Source organism: Thamnophis sirtalis, unplaced genomic scaffold (genome assembly GCF_051295495.1).
Source record: "Thamnophis sirtalis isolate CommonGarterSnake01/CBP01778 unplaced genomic scaffold, rThaSir2_p1.2 scaffold_5, whole genome shotgun sequence".
NCBI classification, from domain to species: Eukaryota; Metazoa; Chordata; class Lepidosauria; order Squamata; family Natricidae; genus Thamnophis; species Thamnophis sirtalis.
In genome coordinates, this window is record NW_028261385.1 from 96,363,063 (window position 1) to 96,380,016 (window position 16,954).

General features: G+C 36.0%; 1 protein-coding gene across 1 annotated transcript; it reads left to right on the forward strand.

The window, feature by feature from the left end:
* The first annotated feature begins 494 nt into the window (after window positions 1-494).
* AMBN (ameloblastin) lies at window positions 495-13,973 on the forward strand. Its single transcript, XM_087715130.1, has 11 exons — window positions 495-548; window positions 1,692-1,742; window positions 4,059-4,106; window positions 5,476-5,592; window positions 6,824-7,063; window positions 8,246-8,284; window positions 8,431-8,433; window positions 8,500-8,559; window positions 9,274-9,318; window positions 10,712-10,753; window positions 13,059-13,973. Exons 1-11 carry the CDS (start codon window positions 495-497, stop codon window positions 13,536-13,538), a joined length of 1,179 nt encoding a protein of 392 aa, XP_087571256.1. The 3' UTR covers window positions 13,539-13,973.
* The last annotated feature ends 2,981 nt before the right edge of the window (window positions 13,974-16,954 follow it).

Sequence of the window (16,954 nt, forward strand, 5' to 3'; positions counted from 1 at the left end):
GAGGACCTGCTTTCTTAGGTCCAATGTCCCTCAGTAACATTATGGGACATAATAATCCTGCTTCATCTTCTAAGGTTGTTGTTAAGATGATGAGAAGCTAATATAACTGATGGCTGTGAATATTAAAACTGACCTACTGCGAACATTGCTTTTTTCTATCCAGGGCACTTGCCCTCCACTAAATACTTAAAATATTTTTGATGGACATCAGAAATGCACTAACTGAGCTACCCCGAACTTGCCATTCAACTGCAATTTTTAATGTGACAGAATTATTCGTGCAGTTAATACTTTTAATGTGGAAGAATAGTTGATGGGACAAAATCATCATCCATCCTACTATCAAACTAGCAGTCAGAATGGGATAAATAATAATAGGATGTTTGTATATTGGTGATTTTGCTGTTTCATTATATATCTTGTCTTTTTTTTCTCCATACAGGATTTTATCACCTTCTACAGATCCTTCTAGTCCTTTGGGCTACATTCCAATTATGAAACAATGGACATTTGTCTTATGCCTTTTAGGAACATGTTCTGCTTTGCCGGTAATTCTTACAACTTTATCTGAAACAATTACTTATACAGAATAAATTAAAATGAATCAGTTTCTTAAAAAAAAAAAACCAGAAATATATTATGTGGTCAACCATTTTGTACAAAATTGTGTTTCTCAACTTTGACAACTTTAAAATGTGTGAACTCCCAGAATTCCCTAGTCAGCATGCTGGCTGGGGAATTCTGGGAGTTGAAATCCTCATCTCATAAAATTGCCATGGTTGAGAAATACTGTGCTAGGAGATCATTTTTAAAAAAATATCCAATCTACTAATCTCCAAATATAGTTCCCAAATCTTAGCTTTGGTGTTTTTTTTTCATATCAAAATTACAGTTTATAACCATTGTTTTTAAAAACTGTATTAAAAGGCACTTTACGGCAATATCCTGCTCCTTTGAACTTCTAGCATTAATTATGGTTTTTGTATTTCCTGTAATGGGGAATTTTGAACAACCATTCTACTTCAGAATAGTTTATTTGAAATTTTCATCCATTGTTTTCGATGTGTAAAATCTGCTTTACCTTCCTAATTGTTTTAATTAAAGATCCACAGAGAAGGCTGGGGAATTTCTAGTCCAGTGGTTCTCAACCTGTGGGTCGGGACCTCTTTGGGGGGTATCGAATGACCCTTTCACAGGGGTCGCCTAAGACCATCGGAAAACACATATTTTCAAAAAAAATGGAAAACATAAAATAATTTTTATGGTTGGGGGTCACCACAACATGAGGAACTGTATTAAAGGGTCACGGCATTAGGAAGATTGAGACCCACTGCTTTAGTCTAAAATATTTCATCCCAGTGATGGAAACCTGAAGTCCTATACTTTAAAAATCCAGAGTTCATCTTGACATTTGGTAATTTAAACCGAGTCAGTGGAGTGCCAGCTTTTGCTTTTTGTACTCCACAAATTACTCTAGATTACTGAAATATGACAGTGGTTTCCTCCACTAACCAAGGAGGAGGAAGAATAACAAAGAAGAAATCATATTCAATGTCATACACAAATCCTCCAATGAGGTCATCATGTCATCACCCAGCCCACCACAGCAGTTCTCAGTAATATTATTCATATTCTTTAAAACAGTTTCATCTCTGGTCTCATAAACTATTCTTAATCTTGCATATCTATAGGTACTGCCTCGTCATGCTGGGATTCCTGGAATGGGTAGTATAAGCCTTGAGGTATGTATTTGTGTGTCTATATATCTCTGTCTCTATCTCTATTTATCTATTTCCAAAGATTTACACACACATACGCATACACACACATGTATGTATGTATGTATGTATGTATGTATGTATGTATGTTGCATTTGTGCTGATAAATAAATAAAGGGAGACTAGTATAGATCTATTTCAAGCTATTTAGCTCTCATCAGCTAGCCATACCCTTGCTGGGATTCAAACCTGGGCTGTTTTACATATTAGGCAGTTGTATTAGCCTGAAGGCGACAAGTTCTACTCCCTTATCAGCTGAGCCAAGGAAATAGTTAAGTATTGTGTCAAAACACCTGGTATGTGCTTTGCCAAGACAATCTCAATCCTACACGGGAAAAGATCCGAATACAACAATACCTACACCCGTGAAAATCTACGAATGTGTGTGTGTGTGTGTGTGTGTGTATGTAAATCTTACAAAGGAAAAGACCCGAATACAACAACATATATATATCAACCCAGTTGAAAGTTCAAGCTCTTACCTCATCCCACCAGTCCATCACATGGTCCAATCTCCCACTGCCGTGTTGGCAGTTCCACTCATCCAATTCTGGACAGGTGCAGAGGTGCAGAGACAAAGGATGTCCTTGGCTTTCTAGAAAGAATTTTGTTGTGACTACATAGTCTGTGACTCCTTACAATCGCTCGTAAACTAAAACTAGTTGCCTTCCCTTCCGCATATTTTGGAAATAAACACATTCACATTAGTTGTGCAAATCATATCTGTTCTCTAAAGCTACTACATTACTTCACAGTTTTCATGTGTGGTAACTTAGAATGGAAGTTTCCCAAGCTGAGTATAAACACTTTGGGCTTTTTGGCATTGCACTTGAAGCTGCCTGACTCCAAAGAATAACCTGGTTGGGAATAGAGCTCTTTCCTCTTTGGCCTGGAATTGGTCGGGTATCTGTTTGCCTGTGATTGGTGGATTTCTCAGTTTCTTTACTCCTCCCTCCTGTGCAAAGAAAGCAAGCAACAACTGCTTCTTCTTTTCTTTTCTATTTGTTGAGTCCTGTTATTTATTTTATAGCTTCTTTGGGTTGACTCCTCATCCTTGACACTTCTATCTGTTATACCTAATGGTTATGCCTAACTTTCATCTGTTATGCCTAATGGTTATGCCCAGTGGTGGGATTCATTTGTTCTTACTACCAGTTCTGTGGGCATGGCTTGGTGGGCTTGGTAGGGGAAGGATACTGCAAAATCCCCATTTCCTCCTGATCAGCTGGGACTCGGGAGGAAGAGAATAGATGGGGACGGGGCCAGTCAGAGGTGGTATTTACCAGTTCTCTGAACTACTCAAAATTTCCACTGCTGGTTCTCCAGAATGGGTCAGAACCTGATGAATACCACCTCTGCTTATGCCTAATAGTTCAAAAAGGAACACTATGTTACCTATTTTTGTGAAGGAGGGAAGGAAGACCAGTGAAATGAAAAAAATAATAGATTTAGGGGTTGAAGTCACTTCGGAAGGGGCAGGCAACCAGGCACCCAGCAGCCCAAGACCAAAGAGCTGTAGAAGGCAACAGCCAATGACCAAGAAAAAGAGATATTTGCCTAGAGTGAAATGAAGCATAGCAGGCAAAGTAGGCAGAGCCATTTTTGCTCAGGAAAGTTGGAAAATATTACTTTCAATGCCTAGTAGAAAATGGAGAATATCTTCACAGTTGGTTGAAGGGGCAGTTGAGGACAATGCCATGCATTCTTGCCCTCAAGAAACGGCTACATGGTCTTTATGTGGACTAGGACAATTTAGTTGTACTGATCCACCTTTGTATTCTCCAAAGTAAACATTTTGGAAGTTATTTTCACATAGAAGGACCAATTGCAATACCTCTATATGAATAACTCTGCTCCCTCAACACCTACCTTTTGAATCACTTTTGTCAAACAGCTGAAAGAGTTTTTCTTCCCTTTTTTATACAGTACATGTAAAGGTAGGGGCATCCATACAAATGAGTTGGCATTAGATTCAGGACAGACAAAAGAAAGTGAATCTTCACAGAGACCATAATTAACCCCTTGTGACTGCAAAGAACTGAGATGCCTTGTAAAAGGAGATTGGATGGATGTAATAGAATTTGTGTAGATGGGATTGTGATCAGACACGTCTCTTCCAGAGGCAATACAATTCTGAATAGAAGCTGCGTTAGGTGGAGAGTGAATGGAGGCTATTATTTTTAACTACTCTTTGTGAGCTCTGTGAAAAGATGTGTAAACATCACAAAATAGAAAATACTGATTACAATAACACTGAGGATTTTAAATATTGCCTTACAGGGAATGAGACAGCTGGGTGGACCAAATGTACCCAAGGTACTCCCTCAGGTAATCACAGTTATGCCACATAGCCTCTTTGCAGAAAAATATATATTAATGATGATGAGAATAAGCTGATGACACTATTCTATACTTATTCTATTTGTTGACTTACTTACATCCAAAGCAAGGAACATTTGACTTTAGAAAGAATTGTAATTGATTAACTGTACTGAAATGATCACTGATTAGGGAATTAGGACCAAATCTCACAAAATCTAAAAAAAAAAAAAAGAGGCTTCTCATCCCTAGCTTATCTTGATGAGTAAACTTAGTCTTGACCAAGTTTACAATCAAACTAAATATTTACTTTACTTATTGAGCAGCATGACATGACTATGTTTTGATGTATAATTATTTTAATTGCGTTCAATAAAAGATGCTTCTTAATAAACAAGTTATAGATTGCGTTCTCAAGAAATCCTACCCTGTTTCCCTGAAAATAAGACCTCCCAGGATAATAAGGCCAATCGGACTTTTGAGTGCATGCACTAAAATAATCCCACCCCTGAAAATAAGCCCTCCCTGAAAATATTGCAACACAGCAACAGCCATGAGGTGACCACGCTCGCCGCTTCCTGTACCTCAAAAATAATAAGACCTCCCTGAAAATAAGGCCAAGTGCTTATTTCAGGGGTCAAAAGAAAATAAGTCTTATTTTCTGGAAACCACGGTACCATGTTCCCTATTACTTTATCCCAAGTAAATCTCTATGGGAGTTCAGTGGCTAATAAGTTTAAAATAATAACAATAAAGTGTAGATAAGTCAGAAGTATTCTATTACTTTTTTAGATATGCAGCTCAGTTTAATACTCCATATTTAATAGAAAGTATTACTAGACTCAGTAACTCTTACTGTCAAGCAACCGTGCAGTGAAGTTTGATTTTAATCATAACCTAACTCAATCACACTGATTATTAAAAACCCTTCACTTATTTATATAGTGATCCTGAAGGCACTCTGGAATTTTATGTTATTGTTGTGTTAAATATCCTGTAGTCAACTTCTAGGGTGTTTGTTAAACTCACTGTAGATAATATTTATTGAAAGGATTTCAAGCTGACTTCATTTGTTTCCTTATTGAGGCTTGTGTGTTGTCAAGAGGCAGAATGATTAATAAATAGATATGTAGGGCCTCTTCCTTCACTTCGGCCCTTTTTTCTCTAGCTAAATTTATGGATCTATTATCAAAGAAAGGAATTTGGTATATATATTTATATACCATTTATAAAGGAATCAAGTGGAAAACTCATCACAACATCTATCTATTATGAATTAATTCTGATTGATAATATTGGCTTGAATTTAGCTGCTGTTCTAACTTGTTAGCCTCTGAATTAGCTTCAGAATAAATGTATTTAATCATACCACTTTTAGTATGGCCAGACTTACAGCTATGCTGATCCATTTAATTCGATGTGGATGCACAATTTCCTACCGTCACATTCATCATTTTACTTGATACGACAAAGACCTCAACATGAAACCCAACAAGTAAGCAATTTAAGCTGTTATCGCCTCAGAAACATTGCAGTATTAAAGCAGAATTCTTCTTTTTGGCTTTCTAGATATTTTTCCCTAGACTGGTTTTTTTTCTGGATATGATGAGATTACAACTTTAAGAATTCCATGCCACCCATTATGGTCCTCCATGAGAACTATAATTTCCTGGATCTTCTGTGGAGATACTCAGTCATCCAGGTCATGGTTGTCCCAAAAGTCATTTTTTTCAAAAGGCAACTGGACTTTGTTTTTCGTTGAAGATGTTTTGCTTCTCATCCAAGAAGCTTTTTCAGTTCATTTGAAGAAATGTCTGGGATAAGAAGCAATACATCTTCAAGGAAAAACAAAAAACAACAAAAACCAGTTGCCTTTTGAAAAAGGACCTTTGGAAATTTCTGGATTCTCAACAGCATCTTCTGCATGCAATAGGTGACATCAGTCTCAGTCCAGTCCCTCAGAATGGCTATATGGCATGGCCAATCACAAAACTTCCATTTACTAAAATGCTAAGTGATACTGAATCTACTCCTTTGGCCCAACTTTCCCAAATGCTTTCTATCATTTCTATCAGTATATATTTATCTTTATCCTGGGCTTGTGGTTCACAAAGCACTGAGTTGCAGTTCCCTTCTTATTCAATATCTAGGAAAAGCTTTGAAATCATACATAACAAAAATCATTTTTCAAAATTGTCTGTGTAGGTTCTCATTCATCCAGGTCAGGGTTATCCCAAAGATGCTTTTATTTTAAAGGCAACTTTCTGGTTTTACTTTAAGACATTTTGCTTCTCACCCAAGAAGCTTCTTCAATTCTAGAACTTCACCAGTTAGTTAGAACCGAAGAAGGTTTGTGGATGAGAAGCAAAATGTTTTAAAGAAAAATTAGAAAGTCCCATTGCCTTTAAATTAAAAGCATCTTCAAAATTGATGAAATGCTAGATGTTGACATTTTTCTCTGCAACATGGTAGCTTCCTGAGTCATGCTTATATTAAAAGAATCAATAATAATAATTGGGTGGGACGTGGCACAAAGTTAGGAAACTTTGATGGCCCTGAGAATTGAGCATCCTCATTTGGATGGCAAACAAATGTATGGCATTTCATAATCCAGAAATTCATTTGTCAGATTCATTGTTCATGCAACATTTCAGTATGCCTGAAAATGGCTCATTCATGATTTTTAACCTTTCTCTTCTGGTTATTCATCTTTTATCACTCCATAGTATGAATACACAATGCCAGTGCACCCTCCTCCGTTGCCATCTCAAACACCCACTCTGCTCCAACAACCTGGGATACAAGAGCAACCTCATTACCACTATGCACACTTCCTTCCTACAAGGCAAGTCCAAATGCAACATTATGATGTCCAGCCGCCATTTCATCCAAAGCAGTTTTCTCCATCAGAAGGAAACCAGCCAGATGTTCAACAACAGCTATCATTGGACAGACAGGCTCAACAGGTCAGTTTTGACAAGCAATTGAGATACTTCTAATATGAGTGCAAAATCTCTGCATCTCCAGTGCAGGTAGCCCTCGATGTATGGCTACAATTGGGCCCATGGTTGTAAGTCATTATAGTTGTAAGTCAAAGCATCACATAACTGGATCTGAAGTTTCGGCATTTTCTATGGCAGCTGTGAAGCAAATTCATTTTACCCAGTGAGGGTTTTTTTTTGCCGGAAACTGGAAATAAAAAGAAGATGACAAAAAGAAAATCACATTCACTTGACTGTGGGACACTAGAAATGGTCTTAAAGGTGATCCAATTGTCAAGTGCCAAATGATGAGACCATGGGGAGAGGGAGGCCATCGCAATCTCAAAATTGGGTCATAAATAGCTTTTTGGGGAGGTGTCAGTTAAATTTTTGGTTGGTCACTAAGCAATTAGTTGTAAGTTGAGGACTATCTGTGATCTAATCATTAAGCACTAATCTTTGGCATGGAGATTATAAAGAATATGAAGGCACAAGATTAACTAAGGCTGAATTAACCATTAAATTCTGATAGTTCTCACTTTTTCCATGTTACATAGTTTGCAGGGGAGGGGGAAAGAGTCTAAAATGTGTATGCATTTTACTGCACATTTCTCATTTTTATTTGCCTTGTTTTTATCCACATATAAAGTTTTTTTTAACAAAGAGCCTTTCCTAATATAATACATTTTGGATTTTTAATTTAATTAATATGTGCATTTTTCAGCAGACTTTTCCTTAAAACACTTTTTAAAAGAAACGTCAACTGCATTGCATTAAATTAGACATTTGCAATCAAATGCAAAGAAAATATTGGAAGATGGTATTTACTAAATAAATGATGTAGATTCTTTGGAATATAAATTGACTGATGTAGATTCTTTGAATGTGATCTTGCAACAATTTATTTTAAATCTACATTTGAACAAATTCCCTAGTTTAAAAATCCAACTTCCTAAATAAATGTGGTTCATTTATGTGTTAGTTTCTGAATTTCTCTGAAGGATACAAATAAATATTTCTTCTAGATTTTAAGCTTCTTCCAAGAATTTAAACAATTATTAAACATAACACAATTATATTTAGATTGAAAGCTTTCCTTAGTTTATTCCTTATTTGCTACATGTTGTCAAGCTAATGATATCCAATGTTTTCTTTTATTAACTATAGTTACCTGCCATACAAGACTATTCAGGGACATTGGGCCAAGTAAGTATATTTTAACTATGAGAATTATAAGAGATAAACTTCTTGACCAAAACAATTACTTACAATTACACACACACACACACACACACACACACACACACACACTAAGTGTGCCATATGTTCTTCAGATTTTTTTTTGTTTTAAGGCAGTATGTATTGTAATCACTCATATTTTTCCTGATAACCCATTCAACTTTTTCTTTCTTTTTGAAAAGATCTACCCTGGCTTATTTGGAACCCAGCAAAACACAGCCCAACAACCACAGCAAAGATCTGTAAGTTGGTTCCCTGACTAAAATCTTATTGCTAACTGTTAATGCAGTTGAATTTCCATCACTGGAATTCCATTTCCATCTTAACACACAAATGTAGACATACTTATTTCCAATTAGCTTTTGCTTCAAATCTTTCAGTTCTCCGAAATGCAAACAAATTTACGAAGCAACTTTTCCCCAAATATGGTTCTTCCCTAGAAAGAATTTGATCCATGAGTTTATTAAATGATTAAGAGATTCCAACATAATCCTGATACTTTCCCGGTTCTTATAGATTCCTGCAAAAATGGCATAATCTTAATAATGAGAACCAGTTGGCCAAGCAATTAAGGCTAGAAACAGGGAGACCGTGAATTCTAGTCCCACTTTAGTCATGAAAGTCAACTGGGTGACCTTAGTCCAGTTTTTCTCTTTCAGCCCAATCCACCTCACAGGGTTGTTTTGTGGGGACAATAGGAGGAGGGGAGGCATACTAGATATGTTATCTGCCTTGAGTTATTTATAAAAATAATAAAGGCAGAATATAAATTAAAATAAATAGTGAGGGAATTCCTTAAAAATATTTATATGAGTCCTGTTAAAGCCAGGATGTGGATAAAGATGAATCATTGTTCTGGCTAAAATGGCATGTTCCTTTCCAGTCTATTTTTATAAATATTAAAAAAAAACAGACATCTTAAAATCAGTTTAATTTTTTCTTTTCTTTTTGTTTAGATCTATCCTAATTTGCAATATATGTCTTATGTAGCAAACAAAGGAGTAAGTACTTAACATTAATCTACCCCTAATGAAAACCTTCAGACTTATCATATTTGGGATAAATTTCTGCGCATTTTGTATAAAATACCACATTGAAATAGTGAGAACCAGTTGATTACAATAAGAGATCATTAACAGGGTTTTAGAATTTCAACATTGTCTTTTTAATTACTGTTCACAATGTTTATTACATTCATAATTTTGCATAATATAGTCACTATTATTGTTTTTCTGTTAACCATTTTGTTATTAATATAGTTATAGATGACAAACTAACAATTTGATGTAGATGTAATAGTTTAACAGTTTAAAATTCTTTTAGCCTATTTTGCAAGGGGTGACAAACCAACATTGCTGCATTATACTAATCAGCATTCAAGTAAGGAGGATAATAGGTGTATATGTGTTAGGTTTTATGTAGGACATTTTTTTTGTTAATGTCTTTTTGTTGTGGTTTTTTCTTTTTGTTTAAAAACATATTTTGGCATTTTGTACTTTAATCTTTGAATAAACAAAAATAAAAAATAAAGGAAACAGTGGGAATCAGTGCCATCACAATTGAACTTTGAGCACCTAGAATTAGATCTAAGGAATAGATTAAATCTCCATTGAGAAAGTGTTCTTAAGGGTAACAAATCACTTCCCCACATTCCCCATAGGAATGGAAAGGATTATATGAATCTTAAACTTGGCACAATTCTTCAATTTCCTTCCCATCTGTTAATCTGCTTCTGTGTGTTCCCACTTATTATTTTGTAAGTCACACTAAAAATGAGCAAAAAATAAAAAGAAGTGACTTAGTCATAGATCACATTTTTCTCAACATAGGCACAGACCCACCTAAAATTTATTTACAATAATAATGGTATTATACATCAATTTACAGATGTGTGTTAAGAGAGTTATCTATATTCTTCCTGAGACACGGAATACTATATGTGCATTTAAATTCCCATAATTTTTCTGGCCAGCATATTCATTGTTCTGGAAATTAATTCATACATTTAGAAGTTGGTCAGATTGGGGGAAGCTATAATACATGACCTACATATTAATATATCAACAAGTTTGAGTCCAGCTGTTTAAATGGCAACGGTAATGATTATATCCAAGTTATTGTGGCCACAGGAAAACTCAGATTTCAGATTTTTCATTTACAACTTTTAAAATGGAGAACAGTTATCACAATATTTAAGTTTTTGCCCCAAACATAACATTAAATATTTCAAAAGAAAAAAATGTTTTAAAAGCATAGATGATGTTGTTGGCAATACAGGAATATGCACTATTATATGCAACAAAACATTAGATCCTGAAAAATTAGGACTCTGTTGATATTAGACTGGCATGTTTCATTCCTGATATGTGGTTTGCTTATTTACATGTTCCACAGGTTCCTACCAGATTAGGAATAGTAAGCTCAGAAGAAATGCAGGTATGTTGTGTACATCATAATAGCAATAGCACTTAGACTTATATACTGCTTCACAGTGCTTTACAGCCCTATTTAAGCAGATTATAGAGTCAGCATATTGCCCCAACAATCTGGGTCCTCATAATCTTAATAAAAATTCAATAAAAATTGACTTTCTCTTTAAATATAACCAATCATACAACCCAAGGCTGAGAAATGGATGTGCAGATCAAGCTTCAAGGTTTTTAGTCTTAGTAACATGAACATAAAGTATAGTGGAGGGAAGGGAAGATATTATGACCAAGGATAAATATTTAAATGGGAAGAATTCTGAAAAGCAAAGATAGATAGTCTTTTGCTCCAAAGTGGGGACTTTATGCAACATAAACCTGGAGACCCTTGAAGAATAGCCTCTGTCCTTCACCTTTCAAAGATTCTCCGAGGGGAAAAATGGGCGACACTATTATAAATATGAAATATTTCCATGGACAGCATTGATACGAAAGCTTTTATAAGACAACTATTTCCTTGGCATATGTAAGATCAAGTACTGATAAACATTATTACATTACACCAATTTCTGCAAAATTTAGCACATGCTCATTTCTTCTAACGAAATTGATGGAATCCAAAGTACTTGTTGCCTTGGAATGGATGGAGGATGGAAGGATGGAGGATGGATGGAGGAAGGGAGGGAGGGAGGGACGGATAGATTGATGGATATAATGATTCAGAAGTTTAGAGATGATTTGTAAGAAAGTGATTTGCAACCTATGGAATTTTCACAATCCACGTACAAATAAAGCAATAATAAATAAAAATGATGTAAACATAGTCAAGATGAAAAAAGTCCAGAATGTATTTATTTATGCAATTTATCTATCCTCTCAATCCTCATGAATTCTAGGCAGCTTATATATATTACAATAACAATAAAATTATATTTTAAAACTTGAAAACAAAATTATAATGGTTAATATTGAATAAAAATATACATGTCCATAAAACAAACAAACAAACACACACAAACACAAACACAAACACACACACACACACACACACACACACACACACACACACACACACGGTATATAGAATCAGTCTCCAAAACCTTCTGATAAAAAAATCCATGCTTTTACCATCATGAGGATGGGAACCATACTTGCTTGAAGGAGAAAATATTGCATGGTAGAGGAGAAAACCCCTAACATTTATAACTTGTAAGACACTTGGAGTCACCTTATATAGGAGATGGGTGGCATAAAAATTTAATAAACAAACAATACTCGGACCCTCCTGATACCTCCTGGAATGTGGGAATACTTTAGTAGGCATTCTGTAGCCCAGTGACTCTCAATCTTAGAAAAGTTCAGATGAGTGGGCTTCCATTCCCCCCTCCCCAATTCAAATCCTGAAAGTCTCCAGGCACTGGCAGAGGACTTCTCCTGCATTTTCCATTGGGTTCAGGATGGAGCTGTAGAACTAGGTATCATCATTGATAATACCTCATCCTGAACAGATGATTTCTCCTAGCAGTTTCAAGTAGATGTTTCCTACAATAGGGAGAAGACTCACCCCTGAAGCATTCTATAAATGAGCATCTGAGAGGCTGGCTTCTCCCGTCTCTGCTGTTACTTTTACTATTAGATTCACTGCTATAATTTTCTGCCTCATAAAAAGACTCCCAAAGTTTAATGATATTGAGCAGCATGTTACCTAATGTGGGAATAAGGATTGCACAATTAACTTAACTTGTTCACAGGAACAGCAGGGCTGCATTCATTCATGCAATTGTTTCTCGAGATAGGACTTGGCTGAGTTCCAGATGAATCCAGATTTTGATATTGATTTTTGCTCTCCTTTTTTTTTTTGTTGGTTCTTTTGATGGTTCCATAATTCTTATTCTTAAAATTCTCAATGATCTACTACAACTTTCCTGCTGCTTCTTCTTCTGCTGCTGCTGCTGCTATTACTACTACTAACTACTACTACTACTACTACTACTACTACTACTACAGTGTGCCCCCCAAAAAACCTCAGCTCTTAATTGATTGATGGCCCAACTTCAATCCATCTCCCCCTAGCTATGTCATCTGTCATTTATCCTCTAAGGCTTCAGTGTCATCACAGTATTTATTTTCTGGGACATTTCCCACTGCATAAAAAAACAGTTTAGATTTTCATTCCTCAAGTTTGCATTTAGGATAGCTTGCTAAGCGCCAAAAGCCAACACTTTCCACTCACATCACCATCTCTCTCCATATGTTTGTCATCCGGATCTTCAGAGGGTTCATAGTCATTCATGTAATGTCATTGTTTTTTCCAGGGTGGAGGATTTGGTGCACCAGCCTATCAGGCAACAGGCCCCCATGGCTTTCCCATTGATGCCAGATTTGGAAATATGCCACTGAACAGAGGCCAACCAGGAGATTACACAGTCGAAGATGATCAGCTGGGCATTACAGAACAGCCTGAAGTTCCAAAAGGAGCCAACCCAGGACCCAATCCTCTGGACAGAGGGAATAATGTTATCCCTGTAGATATCAACCCAAGGGTTGCCTTGCCCAATGCCAACAACAACAACGTGTTAAACCCTGCTGGTCAGAGTAAAGGGCAGCCAAATGCGCCTCAAGCCACCGCTTTGCCTCCAGCAACTCCTGATAGCTTCATCCCTTTAGAGGCAACTAGCACTCCCATGCCTTTGGATCCTACCATGTTTCCTGACTCCTTTTACTCAACCAGTGCAGGAAATGAAGCTGGCCAGCCACAAGTCAGTCAAAGCAGCTGGCATTTGCAAGAGCCCTGAGAGCCCTTGAAGAACACGTGCTGCTTGTTTACTCTTTAGCTATTACTTGGGCTTGAGTTGATCTTTTATTCAATGAGAGCCAAAACAGCCAATGGATATACTGTAGCTTATTGCAGGGATGCCACAAGCTTTGCTTCAGTTTTTTAAATATTTCATCTTTGAGAAAGCCTCTTTTGGAGGTGCCAGATGTTTAATGTTAAAATCTAAATTTGTTTCCTATTTGCTTAAGTGATCCATTGCCTGTTTAAGCTCTCTAGCTTTTTTGTGCTTTAGCTCCTTGCCTGACTCATATTTTTATTACAAATTATTTATGAACCCTTTGGCTTTAGATTCTATTCAAGACCTACAAACAGGTTCACTGATGTGGAGGTTGTCTCCCTTACTTCTGATTAGATGGCTCACTGTATACAGTTGTTTAGGCAGCATGAAATAAACTTTTATTTAATCACATTACGGATTCTTGTGGCTTCATTTTTTCCCCAATAATAATAATAATAACAATGACATGAAAGAAGATTATGCAAAATCTGTTTCCAAACTAATTGGAAGCTGTTTCTTTCATATTTCCCTTTTTCAATACCCTCCATCCTGCACCTTTTTCACAAAATATGTATGTTCAAATAACATATGTGTTAGGTAAGCTCCCCGTTGGGAGAGCAAGTACATTCAGCGAAGCGTTGTGAGAGTTGTGTTGGAGAACACACAAACCAGCATGCAGAGACACTGCAGTTTAAATAGGCTTTTACTTTTGTGGAAATAGAGGTATCAGAGTCCATCAAACAGTCCAAGTCAGTGTTTTTCAACCACTGTGCCGCGGCACACTAGTGTGCCGTGACATAGTGTAAGGTGTGCCGTGGGAAAATTACTTTATATATAGTCAATATAGGCACAGAGTTAAAATTTTTTAACATTTTCTAATGGTGGTGTGCCTCGTGATTTTTTTCATGAAAAAAGTGTGCCTTTGCACAAAAAAGGTTGAAAAACACTGGTCCAAGTCATACACGGATAATTCAGTCAGTCATCAATGTCTTTCAGTTAAGGGACAATCCAAATAACATAGTCCATAATCATACAATCAGTCCGGTACACAAAGTTTGCTAACAGTTGCAAAAACTTACAATAGCTCACAACCCTCAGATCAGTTCAGCCCAGCATCTAACAAACAGAGAGAGAACTAACAGGCATTCTGGCTCCCTCTTATGGCCGATTGAGGAAAACAGCAACCAATCACATTTACAGCATGATTTAAAGAAACAGGTACAACATTGTTACATGATTTATATATTGCCAACCCAACCGTTAGAATTATATTCCTAACAATATGTACATTTTTAAAATCTAATATATATTTATTAGATAATATATATTTATCTTTATCCTGGGCTTGTGGTTCACAAAGCACTGAGTTGCAGTTCCCTTCTTATTCAATATCTAGGAAAAGCTTTGAAATCATACATAACAAAAATCATTTTTCAAAATTGTCTGTGTAGGTTCTCATTCATCCAGGTCAGGGTTATCCCAAAGATGCTTTTATTTTAAAGGCAACTTTCTGGTTTTACTTTAAGACATTTTGCTTCTCACCCAAGAAGCTTCTTCAATTCTAGAACTTCACCAGTTAGTTAGAACCGAAGAAGGTTTGTGGATGAGAAGCAAAATGTTTTAAAGAAAAATTAGAAAGTCCCATTGCCTTTAAATTAAAAGCATCTTCAAAATTGATGAAATGCTAGATGTTGACATTTTTCTCTGCAACATGGTAGCTTCCTGAGTCATGCTTATATTAAAAGAATCAATAATAATAATTGGGTGGGACGTGGCACAAAGTTAGGAAACTTTGATGGCCCTGAGAATTGAGCATCCTCATTTGGATGGCAAACAAATGTATGGCATTTCATAATCCAGAAATTCATTTGTCAGATTCATTGTTCATGCAACATTTCAGTATGCCTGAAAATGGCTCATTCATGATTTTTAACCTTTCTCTTCTGGTTATTCATCTTTTATCACTCCATAGTATGAATACACAATGCCAGTGCACCCTCCTCCGTTGCCATCTCAAACACCCACTCTGCTCCAACAACCTGGGATACAAGAGCAACCTCATTACCACTATGCACACTTCCTTCCTACAAGGCAAGTCCAAATGCAACATTATGATGTCCAGCCGCCATTTCATCCAAAGCAGTTTTCTCCATCAGAAGGAAACCAGCCAGATGTTCAACAACAGCTATCATTGGACAGACAGGCTCAACAGGTCAGTTTTGACAAGCAATTGAGATACTTCTAATATGAGTGCAAAATCTCTGCATCTCCAGTGCAGGTAGCCCTCGATGTATGGCTACAATTGGGCCCATGGTTGTAAGTCATTATAGTTGTAAGTCAAAGCATCACATAACTGGATCTGAAGTTTCGGCATTTTCTATGGCAGCTGTGAAGCAAATTCATTTTACCCAGTGAGGGTTTTTTTTTGCCGGAAACTGGAAATAAAAAGAAGATGACAAAAAGAAAATCACATTCACTTGACTGTGGGACACTAGAAATGGTCTTAAAGGTGATCCAATTGTCAAGTGCCAAATGATGAGACCATGGGGAGAGGGAGGCCATCGCAATCTCAAAATTGGGTCATAAATAGCTTTTTGGGGAGGTGTCAGTTAAATTTTTGGTTGGTCACTAAGCAATTAGTTGTAAGTTGAGGACTATCTGTGATCTAATCATTAAGCACTAATCTTTGGCATGGAGATTATAAAGAATATGAAGGCACAAGATTAACTAAGGCTGAATTAACCATTAAATTCTGATAGTTCTCACTTTTTCCATGTTACATAGTTTGCAGGGGAGGGGGAAAGAGTCTAAAATGTGTATGCATTTTACTGCACATTTCTCATTTTTATTTGCCTTGTTTTTATCCACATATAAAGTTTTTTTTAACAAAGAGCCTTTCCTAATATAATACATTTTGGATTTTTAATTTAATTAATATGTGCATTTTTCAGCAGACTTTTCCTTAAAACACTTTTTAAAAGAAACGTCAACTGCATTGCATTAAATTAGACATTTGCAATCAAATGCAAAGAAAATATTGGAAGATGGTATTTACTAAATAAATGATGTAGATTCTTTGGAATATAAATTGACTGATGTAGATTCTTTGAATGTGATCTTGCAACAATTTATTTTAAATCTACATTTGAACAAATTCCCTAGTTTAAAAATCCAACTTCCTAAATAAATGTGGTTCATTTATGTGTTAGTTTCTGAATTTCTCTGAAGGATACAAATAAATATTTCTTCTAGATTTTAAGCTTCTTCCAAGAATTTAAACAATTATTAAACATAACACAATTATATTTAGATTGAAAGCTTTCCTTAGTTTATTCCTTATTTGCTACATGTTGTCAAGCTAATGATATCCAATGTTT

What these genes read in the sequence shown, in the direction of transcription:
- AMBN (XM_087715130.1), top strand. Translation starts at nt 495, where the DNA reads ATGAAACAATGGACATTTGTCTTATGCCTTTTAGGAACATGTTCTGCT. An exon ending in GAACATGTTCTGCTTTGCCG is followed by an intron (nt 549 to 1,691) that starts GTAATTCTTACA and finishes GCATATCTATAG; the next exon opens with GTACTGCCTCGTCATGCTGG. An exon ending in TAAGCTCAGAAGAAATGCAG is followed by an intron (nt 10,754 to 13,058) that starts GTATGTTGTGTA and finishes TGTTTTTTCCAG; the next exon opens with GGTGGAGGATTTGGTGCACC.